This window comes from Mesoplodon bidens (genome assembly GCF_964165515.1).
Source record: "Mesoplodon bidens genome assembly, chromosome: 11".
Lineage (NCBI taxonomy): Eukaryota > Metazoa > Chordata > Mammalia > Artiodactyla > Ziphiidae > Mesoplodon > Mesoplodon bidens.
In genome coordinates this window covers 4,042,852-4,057,165 of record NC_138167.1, presented here as the reverse complement: position 1 = coordinate 4,057,165, position 14,314 = coordinate 4,042,852, and the positions used below count along the sequence as shown (strand labels likewise).

Below are 14,314 nucleotides of genomic sequence, written 5' to 3'. Positions count from 1 at the left end.
TTAATTTATTTGCCACTCAGTGGAGACAGACTTGCATAACCTCTTTAAAATTGGTGACAACAGCTAGTATTTTCTAAATACCTTCTAAACTAGGTACTGTTCTAAGGTGCTTTATGGACTATTGGGTTTTTTTTTTTTATCAATACTATGACTTGGGTGAAGTACAGAGCCTACTTTCTAAGATTCAAAATATGCCTATAGATTCTAAAAAGCTGTACACAATAAATGGTTTATAGATCACCCTTTCCCTAGTTCCCTAATAGGAGACGATTTAGACTCTAAACCCTAGGGGAATGGGTGGGAAGGGGCCTGAAACCAGCTTGTACTGGGCATGTATGCGAATAGTTACTGATACAACAGGCTCTCTGAAGACCTTGGCTTCAGTTCATGAAGGAGAAAACATTGAGGACTTGCCTGCAGCCTTGCTTCCAGGCAGTCAGGGCAAGAAGGAAGCAAGCTCGACCCGCATGCTGTGTAATCCAGGGCAAGTCACTGAACCTCTCGAGCCTCAGGCTCCATGTCTCAAAACATCAAATCGTCTGTTCCACTGACCACACAGGATGGACAGTGGAGAGAGCAGTCTGATGAGGCAACAGATAGGAAAGCATCTCATAGACTCTAAAGATCTATGGTCCGTGTTTATTATGTCCCGTGACTGCCTCCCGGCCCCAGACTTTCACCAGCAAACATGTGGGAAAGTACAGTATTTAAGAGGAAGCCCAGAAGCAAAGACACCCTGACAAACTCACACCAAACACTTTCTCAGAAAGTCCAGGAAACTGGTGTCGTAGGTTTTCAGCACCATGGTGAGATCCTTGGAATCCGGGTATCTTTTTTCCCCCCTGTTGTTGGTTATGTTTTAGGAAAACCTTTGGAATCTTTAGAGATATAACATTATGTGTTTAGTTCCAGGTGTGAATACGCATTGGTCACATCACAGCTGTTCACTCAACCATGCTGCTTCTGGGAGTGGTCTCTGCAGCTCTCCTGCCCCCTCACACACAGACAAACACACCCGCAGTCTTAGTTTAAAATAACCACACGTAAATTATCCAATGAATACAATTTACTTTTACAAATAACTTCCTACTACTCGGCATGTTCTGAGCCACCACCTCCTCCTGGAATCAATCAAATGATTTTAATGGTTTAACATTAACCAACGTAAAATAATAACGATAATGATAATGATGATGATGAGGAGGAGGAGGAGGAGGATAATAATAGTAAAGTAAATCTGAAGTGACAGAAACGGTCCGCTCTGAACAAAAAGCATGTTGTCCATTCTTGGCTTATCTATGCCCTTGATCCTTCCTCACCCCAAAACGTGAGAATTTGGGACACCCATGAGGAATAACAGGAAAGTCATTTTAGGAGAAGGATTGACTTTCAGAGCTCATGTACAAGCCACACAAGCAAGTTAACCTCATTTCTTATTTTTACAGTCGTGTCAAAATTTTGTCCATAACTGGAATGATCAAACTTGGTTGGTGGCTTAAGACACTGCTTGGAATGATTTTCTTCAGCCATTTCCACTGATTAAAGCCCTCACCAAATGTATCTTCTGTCATTGCTGAAAAGAAACCCCCGAAGACAGGTCCAAAGGTGGCCTGAGAACACAGTGCAATGCCTTGAAGGCAAGACCACTCGTTTGGACATCTCGGTCCTGGTGAGCATGTGCAGAAAGGTGACCATGTATGCTCACACCTTGTAAATATACATGTAAAAGGGCGGATATGTATATACACACATGCAAAATTGACACATTCCATGAAATTCTCACAAAAACTCGGGGTTCATACAATAGACATCCTGGAAGGTACATAATGAAATGCTTCTAATTACTTTTGCAATCAATAAAATTTGCAGGGCGTCCAACAGAACACCTGCTCTTCCTGAATTCCCATGAATGTGTGTATGTGTGTGTATACACACATGGGTATCTGTGTGTTTATATAGAAAAAAATGGGCTGGGGGTACTGCATAGGGCACAGGTCCTGTGAACTCCTTTCTGACTGTGGCACCAGGGCTCCCACCTTATCCTATACTGTCTTCTCATAAATGGCCAAAGAAGAATTAGATTCATGGGCTTACAAATAACATAGCTCCTACAGTCATCCTTATGTAATGGCTTTTCTTGTACAAGTTTTTCCTACCTCTCTGACCTTCCCCAATATCTCATTATTCTCCACACCTCCTCTTGTTGCCTGGAGCACCTACATATCTTGCTACCTTTGAAGAAACAACTTTCCTCTTAATTAAGGGTATTAACTAGGAGTGGCTGGGGGCTGAGGACCTCTTGGCAGCCCAAACCTGGGGAAGGGAGAGCCAAGAACTTAAGTGGATACAGTGTTTCCAAACTTGCCTCATCACAAGCTGCTGTAAAAAACATACAGACTCCTGAGTCCCACCTCAAACACACTATACCATAGGAGGATCCTGGGGATTAGCATTTTTCCCAAGAACCCAAATGATTCTTATAATCAAATAAAATTTGGGAAACACGGATGAGTGTGCAGCTCCCAATAACGTCCTTTCTTACACAGGACGGGAAGATGTGTGATTTTGCTACCAAAACCACATTGGGAAGCCTAGTGCTGATGGTAAAAATCGGGTCCTCTATGAAATGGACATGTGTATGTCTTTGGTACCCTCTTACCAAAATGCCTATATTCCCTTCCTTTTGATTCCCCCAAGTACAATCTCTTGAGTTCAGGGTTATAGGCTTGAGATGTGACTCTTCCCACATTGTCTTTGTCTAGCAGGAGGGAACACCAATGCTCCTACTTGTCTTTCCCTAAATCCTTTGAAATCCAAAAGGCTGAATTAAAAGTGGTGGATGGGAAAAGTATATCTGGGGTCAAGAGACCAGCTCCATTGCCTCATGCATAAGTTATACCAGCGAGTCAGCCAGAGCCTCTGCTGCCATCAGACTGCTCTGGTATGGGGCTGACCAATCCGAGTGGACGACAGTCTTGGCATTGGAGGGGGATCCTGGAGGACCTTGTCTTGCCAGACCTTAAAATTTTAGTTTCTGGATCGTGGGCTCAGGGCTGTGGCTTTTTAACCAACTGGTACAGAAATAGACTACATTTTAACCCCCAGGTGGCTGAACCAATATATACCGACTGCCCATCAACATAACTGAAACACTTTTGTCCAGGAGGGTCCCCCAGGGTGGTGTTTTTTGACTTTCCTATTGATGGGACAAGATGTGGAGAGAAATTATCTGATTTGTCTACCCATTTTGAGGCCACCGTTGGGTGAAAATAAGAGGCAGGAGGGCTGGGAACGACAGTGTGAGCCTGTGCACTAAGCTGACGACACTGTCGTTCCGGATGGCAGGGAGCCCGTCTCTGGAGCCCTCGTCTCTCACATCTGGCTTCACTCCACTTGGCTGACATTAGGGCCACTATGGCTTTTTGTACACGGGAATCCCTTAGCAAAGGGATTTTAGATCTGGGGCTGGCTTCATCTTCTGGTTCACAGTGGCCCAGAAGCCCTGCCCGAGTTGGACTTCATTGATCCACTGGTCCGTCCTGTACAGCACAACTTGGCTTGAAAGACAGAGGATCATAAAATCCAGAGTCTGGGAACTGGGATGGGGGGTGCAGCATGGAGACTGTGGATGAAGCTTAATTCCAGCAATTAGGCAGATGTCCTATACAAAATTGACAAGCCTTAGCTGACAGCCCTTGCTTACCCATTTTATACCAAAGTTGCAATGAATCTGGAATAGTAAGGGACTGGGGGATTAAGAGAATTTCAGCAGGAAAGAATAAGGCTCCATTAATGATAAACTGTAGCAATGGAATTTTCCACTATTCTTGCAAAGACGCTTCTGCTCTTTGATTTCCTTCACCGTGCATAGTGCAAGCGGGCAGGCAAGCTGCTAGGGGAGGTGGGGAGAATTGTTAGGAGAGGGTAGAGTTCTAATCTTTTGGGGTTTCAAGATCTGCTGATAGGCCTTCTGAGCAGGAACCTGGTCATTCTCGGCACCTGTGCATCTTCACTGCCGAGACCTCATCCCCAGTGATTGCCCCACCCATCTCCATCATGCACCTGGTACCACGGCTCAGCATCTTTTTACTTTTCTGAAAGAAACCTCTAAGCACAGCCTGCCTTTTGGGGTGGGGCCAGAGGAAGAGCATCATATGGGGTGTAGGGCATGGAAGGTGTCTTCCAGGGCTGGGAAACCTCATCAGCTACAACAGGAAAAAGAGAGTCAGACCTGGGACTCCCCAAAGAATGTCTGTCTCCTGGAGGCCGTCTGGATGAAGTGGGTTGGTGGCAAGCCCAGCACCTTCAACATGGACAAAGCAGTGGATTCACTCCTCTGGAGTCACACATTCCAAGACTGTTAGAACTGGGTGGGACTTCAGCTAAACGTTGTCTTCTACAGATAAGGACCCAGGATATTAAGCGATAACCTCAAGCCAGTGGCAGAGCAGGTCCAGAGCCTGAGACTTGACTCCTAATCCAGGGCCGTTTCAGTATCCCGAGCACTGACACCACCCACATTATTCTAAACAGACATCAGCACCTACTAGATAGGCCACTCGTGAGAGCAGCCAGATCCCACTGTCCAAGCAAGTAAACCAGTGCAGCTGCGGACCACCCCTGAATTAAGGAGCGACACATCCCAGCTCAGAGCATGGGAAGGGAGGAAAGGAAAAGGAGATGGAAATCACCAGATGGGCATCAGACCACGATATGACAAAATATCTTCTGAAAAGACAAGAGTAACACCTGCTTGGTCACCTTTCCCCACTGCAACCTACAGGGGTGCACACAGAAGAGAGAAACGACAGGTGTCCCCCTCAGCTCTGGGCCTCTGTCCTTGCAACCAGGTTCCCAGGTTGTCTCTTCATGACCCTGCCCTCCTGTTCCTCAGCCTCACTGATTGAGGTCAGGAGGAAGCTGCAGTTCTGGGGCAGGAGGAACCTCCACCCAGATCCCATGCCCTCCATTCTCCTTGGAAATTGGAGGAGGATTGGCTCAGGGATGCTTCACTGAATCATCCATCATCAACCTTAGAAGCCATGGACTCTGGTCCCCTCATTTTACAGAGATCCAGACCAGGGAAGTGACTTGCCAAAGAAGGAGGACTAGCCTCCAGGTTTACTGATTTCCAGGGCAGTGTTCATCCCACCATAGCTATCACTTATAGCTACTACTAACTAAATTATTTGAATACTTTATTATCAGTTTCAACCATAAGATGAATCTCTACATTAATTCTCAAGGATGTATGTGTCTCCCCAACCAACATTTAACTTTAAGACAATCTAGAAAATGGAGATTTGGGATGAATGGATAGATAGGTTGAGAGAGAGGAATTAGATATGTCTTTGTTCAGAGTCAAAAATATCTTTGTTGCCTGGGGAAATCCTAAAATGTGAAATTTCTAATTTTTAGGATTATTTTCTCCTATGTCATCTAATTTGGCTTAACAAGATGTCTTTAAGTAAAAGAATAGCAGGTATAATAAATAATCATATGAGAGTCTTGGTAAAGCCTTTTCATTGGGTGATATTCTTCCCAGAAAGTTAAGATGGTAACTAACAACTGAACAGTGCACAGATTTCAATGGGTGTCACGTCAGCCTTGTTTTTAGATTCTTTGGACTATATTTGAAAGACTGGTATAACAGTTTTATTTTAAATGTCACTATTCACAATATGCTGGAAGTTACATCCTTTGCAGTTACTTAAATTTATGATTAAAAGGTTAGATGTCAACTCAAAAGTGTACATAATTTCAAAACATCCAACCCTGTCCCATAAACAGATGCAGGCCATTGCCCTAGAGCGAGTCCGATGCAGCTTGGAGTCTGAGAGCGGAAGTTACCCATCCCGAGGGCATCGGCTGGAAGGCAGCCGGGTCCCCCTCACTTCCATGATGCAGGCTAGCTGCTCCCCCTTGTTCTCCTTAGGGAACAGGGGGTAGCCCATGTACAGCTCGGCCATGATGCAGCCCAGGCTCCACATATCAATGGCCATGTTGTAGGGATGGCCCAGGATCACCTCTGGGGATCGGTAGAACCAGCTTTGAATGTAGGTGTAGGCTGCAGGGGAAAGAAAGAGAAACCTCACGTGGAAATCTCCTCTCCAGAGCACGCTGCTCCACATACCTGCTCAGGCGAGGGTGGACAATAATTAATTAAGAACCCCCCCCCACCCCTGACTTCTTTTCACTCTCCAGGCTTTGCAGGGAGAAGGAAGTACAAATAGCCAGCACTTACGAGTCCCATCCCACATCTAATCTCATCACATCCTCAGAGCAACCTGATTATCATGAGGGGTTGTTAGCCTCACGTTACTGATAAAGAACTCTAAAGTAGGCATTGTTCTAGAGAAGTAAATTTGTCAGGCAAGCTTTCAAAAAAGAAAACATAAGACGAGTATAAAGCTAAGTTTTCAAATTGTCTGATTAATCTGGGGTAGACACCCTCTGAAGTATTGCGATTTGGCAAGGGAAGACGTGTATGAAAGTTGAAAAAGAAGCGTGCAAAATGCATAATTTAAAAATGTATATTCCATACATTATGTGCATTGTGTTATATAAAGTATAGAAAGAAAAGTTCAACAAAATCTCAGCAGACGAGGAGGTACAGAGGATATTTAGTATTGCAGGCAGCCTAGATTTTACAGATGAGGAAACTGAGGTTGGAGAAATGGGACATTACAGTTATTTGCAAATGCTGTTAACTGGTTACCTAGATGGGGGCAGGGCAAGGGATCTTGTAGTCACTTCTCTGTTTTTTGACTTGGGTACAGTAAGGATGTAATAATTTTTAGTGATTTAAAACAAAATAAAGATATAATAAAAATGACTTTGTACCCTGTCTGTTTCCAAAATGGACTTGAGGCACTTTGCAATCAAAGTACAAATATACAGGAAAGATTTTTTTCTTTTCTGTACGTGGGCCTCTCACTGTTGTGGCCTCTCCCATTGCAGAGCACAGGCTCCAGACGCGCAGGCTCAGCTGCCATGGCTCACGGGCCCAGCCGCTCCGCAGCATGTGGGATCTTCCTGGACCGGGGCTTGAACCCACGTCCCCTGCATCGGCAGGCAGACTCTCAACCACTGCGCCACCAGGGAAGCCCAACAGGAAAGATTTTTTAAATGAATTTAATGACAAAGGAAGACAAATACAGTATGATTTCACTTACATGTGGAATCTAAAAAGTGAACAAACAAAAGGAAAGAGAAATGTCTATTTAGGTCTTCTGCCCATTTTTGGATTGGGTTGTTTGGTTTTTTTGATATTGAGCTGCATGAGCTGCTTGTATATTTTGGAGATTAATCCTTTGTCAGTTGCTTTGTTTGCAAATATTTTCTCCCATTCTGAGGGTTGTCTTTTGGTCTTGTTTATGGTTTCCTTTACTGTGCAAAAGGTTTTAAGTTTCATTAGGTCGCATTTGTTTATTTTTGGTTTTATTCCATTTCTCTAGGAGGTGGATCAGAAAGGATCTTGCTGTGGTTTATGTCAGAGTGTTCTGCCTATGTTTTCCTCTAAGAGTTTGATAGTGTCTGGCCTTACATTTAGGTCTTTAATCCATTTTGAGTTTATTTTTGTGTATGGTGTTAGGGAGTGTTCTAATCTCATTCTTTTACATGTAGCTGTCCAGTTTTCCCAGCACCACTTATTGAAGAGGCTGTCTTTTCTCCATTGTATATTCTTGCCTCCTTTATAAAAAATAAGGTGACCATGTGTGCATGGGTTTATCTCTGGGCTTTCTATTCTGTTCCACTGATCTATAATTCTGCTTTTGTGCCAGTACCATATTGCCTTGATTACTGTCGCTTTGTAGTATGGTCTGAAGTCCGGGAGCCTGAATCTTCCAGCTCTGTTTTTCTTTCTCAAGATTGCTTTGGCTATGTGGGGTCCTTTGTGTTTCCATACAAATTGTGACATTGTTTGTTCTAGTTCTGTGAAAAATGCCATTGATGGTTTGATAGAGATTGCATTGAATCTGTAGGTTGCTTTGGGTAGTATAGCCATTTTCACAATGTTGATTCTTCCAATCCAAGAAATGGTATCTCTCCATCTGTTTGTATCATCTTTAATTTCTTTCATCAGTGTCTTATAGTTTTCTGCATACAGGCCTTTTGTCTCCTTAGTTAGGTTTATTCCTAGGTATTTTATTCTTTTCGTTGCAGTGGTAAAAGGGAGTGTTTCCTTAATTTCTCTTTCAGATTTTTCATCATTAGTGTATAGGAATGCAAGAGATTTCTGTGCATTAATTTTGCATCCTGCTATTTTACCAAGTCTATTGTTTAGCTCCAGTAGTTTTCTGGTAGTATCTTTAGGATTCTCTACGTATAGTATCATGTCATCTGCAAACAGTGACAGTTTTACTTCTTCTTTTCCGATTTGGATTTCCTTTATTTCTTTTTCATCTCTGATCGGCTGTGGCTAACTTCCAAAACTATGTTGAATAATAGTGGTGAGAGTGGGCAGCCTTGTCTTGTTCCTGATCTTAGTGGAAATGGTTTCAGTTTTTCAACATTGAGCACGATGTTGGCTGTGGCTTTGTCATATATGGCCTTTATTATAGAGATAAGTTCCCTCTATGCCTTTCTGGGGAGTTTATCATAAATGGGTGTTGAATTTTGTCGAAAGCTTTTTCTGCATCTCTTGAGATGGTCCTATGGTTTTCATCCTTCCATTTGTTAACATGGTAGAAGCAGGAAAACTAAATGGGTGAATGACAGCAGTGTCACCTGGAGGGATATACAGTCTGGTCCCTGCAGGAAACAGACATTCAAATAAAATGTTTTAAGGAGCCAAGTTGATTCTGAGTCTTCAAGGACAAGTAGGAATTAGCAGTGGAAAGAAGGCAAATAAGAACCGTCTGAAGACCTGGAGCCACGGGTACTAGCACCCAGTGTGGTGTGGCAGGGGGTCAAAGGTGAACGTGGGCAGCAGGGGACAAGGTTGAAGCAGCGGACAGGGGCCAGCCTGATTCGAAATAGTTTGTAAACTAAACAGGCTAAGGGGTATGTGTGTGGATTTTAAGCAGAGGGGTGTTTGGGCTCAGATTTTATTTTAGGAAACTCCCTCTGGCTAGAGTGGCTTGATGGGTAGGCCCGAGTAGGTTACCAGTCAAGGCAAGGATGCCCGTTAGTAGTCAGAGTAAAGGCAGGAAGTGGAAGGAGAGAGCGGTTTTGAGAAACGCAGGAAATGGACTAGAGCTTGCTGAACGGATGTGAAGGGTGCAAGTACCTGAGGCACCTCTGCTGACTGAGGGTGATGCTATTTACTAACAGAAAATATAGGAGGGAAGACGCCTGGGGAGGGTGAGACGTTATTGATTCAGTGATGACTTACGTCAAATGATCAAGTGGTCTGTGACAAGAGCAAGGTCTGGGCTAAAGATCCTGACTTGGCAGTCACTGTCACACTGGTGACCATTGGAACTTGAAGTTGCCCAAGCTTTGAAAGAAAAAAGGACCAGGCGGGAAAAGAATAGAATCTCACAGAATATGGTATGGTAGTGAGAGCCGTGCGTGTAGGTGACACAAAAGATTAGCAAGCCACAAACAATGAAGAGTAGGAAGGGAGGCGGGGAGAAAAGTACAAAAGAATGGTGTCATACGGGCCCAGAAATAAAATGTACTAAGCAGGGTATAATGAATAGGGTCTATAAGATAAGGTGAGAAAGTGTACCCTGGGTTTGGCAACAGAAAGGTCATGAGTGCTTTCTGCAAGGCCAGTTTTGACACACTTTAAGGTAATTTTCAGTGGAAACTACTAATATCAATAGCATAGAGAAAACAGGTTCATCAAGCTGGTCCAGATGATTAATTAATATCAGTACTAACACAGGGTAGGCTCTTAATAAGTGTTTATTGTTAAACTGCAGCATACAGAGTACCTCAATACCGTGCCCCTGGGAAACATGTTTCCAAGAGGGGGTGGGGTGGGGTAGGTAAGGGGGTGTAAGACAGTAGAAAATATACACTTGATAAGAAAAAATATATATAATAGCAGTAGGATCATAATTCCTACATAAAATCATCACTTTAATCATAATTCTAAATACTTATCTTCACATTACCATAGATATTTCATTAACCAAGAAGAACTGAGCTAAGTATTATATATTTTTTAATGGTTAACATGATTCAAAGTATTTTTATTAAAAATTGAAATTCGGTTTGGTTGAAGTTCTCACCATAAATATAAAATATCTATCACTATTTTTCTCACAGTGAATTAGGACCTAAGCTTCCTAAAGGGCTGTACTATCTAATACAATAGGGGTGACAAGTACTCGACAGCCACCCTCTAAAGCACGGGCTTAATGTAAAAGTGACGACTTTAAAAACAGCTCTTCCCCTTTATATTTACAACAAAAAGGCTAACATTTTTTTGCAAAGCACTCATTTTATCATAAAATGTAGACAGTTAAGAGACAGGTGGATGCATTAGTATCAAGGAAAAGTGCATATCACAACTTTTTCACTTTTATTAAAGGTTTTGACAATGAGGGCTTCATAAAATGTCACGGAATTCTATTTGCTATCTAACCATCTACTTCGAAGTAGGAGACACATGCTATAGTATAGCAACTGTTTTAATATGGAAAATTATTCTGAATTCTCAATATAAAAACATTTGGCTAAAATATGAAACATCATTGCAACAAAACTGACAGTGCAGGTTAAGTAACTTATAAGATTTCAGAAATGTCTCCTGGGAGAAATGGGAGTTTTCCTTTTGCCAGATAAACTCTACACAGTTAAATTTCAGGTGCCATAAACTAGACAAAGCCAGAAAGAAGCATCGGGCATGTTACCAGGAAAGAACAACATGTAACGGGGACATCCTCCATGTCAAATTGACAGCCACGTAATGACAATGACTTATTATATACATATAAGGGAAAGACAATATGCTCTTCAGAAGGGAATGACATTCCAAGATAATTCTTATAAACAAACCTCTTACTGAAGTCTCAGAGAGCTTTTCAGAGAACGATCACAAAACAGGTAGAGATCATTTATACAACTTCAAAGGATTCATTTATGTTACAATACCCTCCTCAAATATAAACACAAATATAAACATGCTTATAAAAGTGAGATCTTCTTAATCAAACATTTTCTTGCCACTACACTCAGCTACTAGCAGCATTTGGATGCAAAGGTTTAACTCGTGCTAATCGGGACAAGCCAAGGCGGAGACTCTGAGTTGGAGACTTCACAGACACTCTTGCCAGTGGGCTACGGCTGCTGCTTCCAGACACCGCTGCAAGAAGACAGATCACCTGATGCTGAGAACGTCAGAAATCTCGTACCAAAGGTCAGTTTATAAAACGGAAGAGGCCAAAAAAAGTAGTTAAGCATTTTTTCTGCTATGCAGGTTCTATCAAGTTACATATTAGATCAAAAGAATGGGAAGTACTAAAGAGCAGAAAATATATAGCACTGCATATTTTCAAACATCCTCAGAGGCCAAGGTAATGACACCGAAACTTTAAATGTGAGAGCTAAATAGGAAAGTTAGGAGCAAAGAACACTGATTGTAAAGACATAAAAAAATGAATGGAATTATAATTTCTAAAGTAGTAGCAAAATCTAACGCATTTTTACAAAATTCTACAACTTTTACAAGTACTCCTTACAGAATCTATTTTTTCAAATATCACATAAGTTTAAATATGACAAATACCATTTTTCTTTATTTATACTAGTTTCATTTATGCTACCACCACTCCAATAGAGCAATCATTTCCAACGAGTATTAAATTTCAGAATTTATCCACATGTATGTTCGTAGCTGATCATGATTTTAGCCGTAATAAGTACAAGTGTGTGTACTTTTTTCAAACAAAGGTTTTATGAACATTTCCATGTTTCCAGCCATCTGACTTATCATACTTAGTTGCACATACGTGCCACATATTGATCAAATTCCTACAACAAACTTCTGGGTTGTTTCTAATTTTTCACCACTTTTCTATAAATGGCTATAAAGAAATCACTTACTACCGACCACTTACTACTTTTCCTTCTTTTGAATTCTTTTTAAGGATAAATTCCCAAGATTAGTTCCTAAGTCAAAAGATCGATTTATTTTTATGGCTCCTGTCAAGTTGTCCTGTAAAGGGATTATAAATTTATAATAAATAATTATACCTGCTACCCCACAACCCAGAGTGCACTGGCTGATACAGCTTTATTATTTTCTAGTTTGAGAGGTATAAAACAGTATTTTATTATTTTAATTTACATTTCCTTGATTACCAGTGAGGCTGCAATTCTTTTCATATTGGTTTCTAGTTGTACTTCTTGGGGGCAGTGGTATGTTATGTCCTTGGCTCATTTTCCCATTGGAATCTTGCTGGTCTTCTCACATTCGTATAAGACAGGAGGCTAGCTGGCAACCTGAGGGTCAAAGCCTGCTCTCAGATATACTGTTTGGTCCACATGGTGTTTTAAAAAGTCCACTTTTAAGAACTAGGAGATTTCACACTAAAATCTGTACTTCTGGCTCCTCTTGAAAAACTCAGACGTGGAAACACGAGGCCCATAATCCTGCATGTTGACAACCAGGTGGAGCAGAGGAAGGGCGGCTCCCTTCCAGAGGGCACGCGCTCTCGAGGGCAGCAACGCCCGCTCACTCACGCTTCCTCCCCAGGCCCGATTCCCTCACCTCTGTCACCTGCCCGGCCCTTCCCCACAATGAATTTATAAGCACTTTGTGTTTTATGACGTGACTCTTGACCCATTAATCCGTTATTTCTTTTTTATCTTTTTGCTGATGCTACCTTCAAATTTCTACAGTCATTATATCAATACTTTTAAAATTCTTTTGTTGCGGAATCACTAATTATTCTCAGAAGAAATACACTAAGGATTATCCTTGAACTGACAAAGCTTCATTATTTCAATAACTAATCTTCCGGGACTTTCCTGGTGGCTTAGTGGTTAAGAATCCGCCTGCCAATGCAGGAGACACGGTTTCGAGCCCTGGTCCGGGAAGATTCCACATGCCGCGAAGCAACCAAGCCCGTGCGCCACAACTGATCCTGAGCTTTAGAGCCCGCGAGCCACAACTACGGAGCCCGCATGCTGCAACTACTGAAGCCTGCGCACCTAGAGCCCACACTCTGCAACAAGAGAAGCCCCCACAATGAGAAGCCTGCGCACCGCAACGAAGAGTAGCCCCTGTTCGCCGCAACGAGAGAAAGCCCGCGTGCAGCAACGAAGACCCAACACGGCCCCCCCAATTTTTTTTTAATAGAATAAAAATAAATTAAAAAAAATAATATGAGGACGTGCTCATATGTAACATTTACAACTAAGAAAAAACAAATCTACTAGTGGTAATTTTCCAAGCCCCTGCCCTTGCGCAGTAAATAAATATACCGTACCTGGTGGGACCCACTTAGGTCTCTTGCTTTCAGCTGGAGGACTTCGTATTTGTAACGGCTTCCTAGTGGCCTCTGAAGAAGGAGACACCTTTCTCCGTGAGGGCCAAGACTCTGACTTGCCAGCAGCAGGAGCAGAATCTACTGAAGTCACTTATTTGAAAAATATACGTAAAAAAGGGGTCACAGAGGGAGATAAAGCCTAGCATGTATGTGCGAAAATTATCAAGTTACATAAGCTTATAAGAATTAAAGAAGCAGAATCATAAATTTGAAAAACTCATTAATCAGCATTTATTGAGAGTCTAAGAATAGCCATCTTTTATGAGCATTACATGCTAGGAAGTATGGTGAGCATATCCTATACATTACCTCTAACCCTTACAGCAACTCCAATACAGAAGTGACCATCCCTACTGTCAGTTAAGGAAACAGAGAGGTTAAACAATCTGCCTGTAGTTTGAGAGCTAGTAAGTGTCCGAGTCCAGAGTCCACACTTGTAATCATCACACAATAGTGTCTTATCGGAATATGTCAGTGAGACATTTTCTTAGGTTCTAGGAATTTATGGTCCAATCACTAGACTCTAGTAGAAAGGGCAGAAAAGTACAGAGATGCATACAGTGCAACGTGGTGAGAGAGATAACAGACTCTAGAGGTGGTCACGGGGCAGGGAACCTACATCTAGAAGCATCTTGCCAAGGGCAGTGTAAGAGCAGACCACCTAGACGGCTCTATGGTAACCCAGGTGAGAGGGGATCAGGGCCTGAACTAAGGGGGAGAAAGGAGGGAAGACAGCAGAGTGGATGGCTTTTAGTAATTAGTAGGGGGAGGCATGCTGGAGATGAGGGAATAATCATGACTGGCAAGTTCCTGTCAGGAACACACCATCTGATGGCACCATTTACCCAGAGAATGAAACAGAATGG

At 42.3% G+C, this 14,314-nt stretch overlaps 1 protein-coding gene across 1 annotated transcript in view; it reads right to left on the bottom strand.

The window, feature by feature from the left end:
- Window positions 1-14,314, bottom strand: part of LOC308624772 (RAD51-associated protein 1-like) — a gene marked incomplete at its 3' end in the record, with an annotated part of 39,770 nt that overhangs the window by 2,722 nt on the left and 22,734 nt on the right. The window contains 5 exon segments of the mRNA XM_081248402.1: window positions 750-861; window positions 864-878; window positions 4,243-4,303; window positions 5,895-6,067; window positions 13,389-13,538. Coding sequence (XP_081104528.1) covers window positions 750-861; window positions 864-878; window positions 4,243-4,303; window positions 5,895-6,067; window positions 13,389-13,538 — 511 coding nt within the window.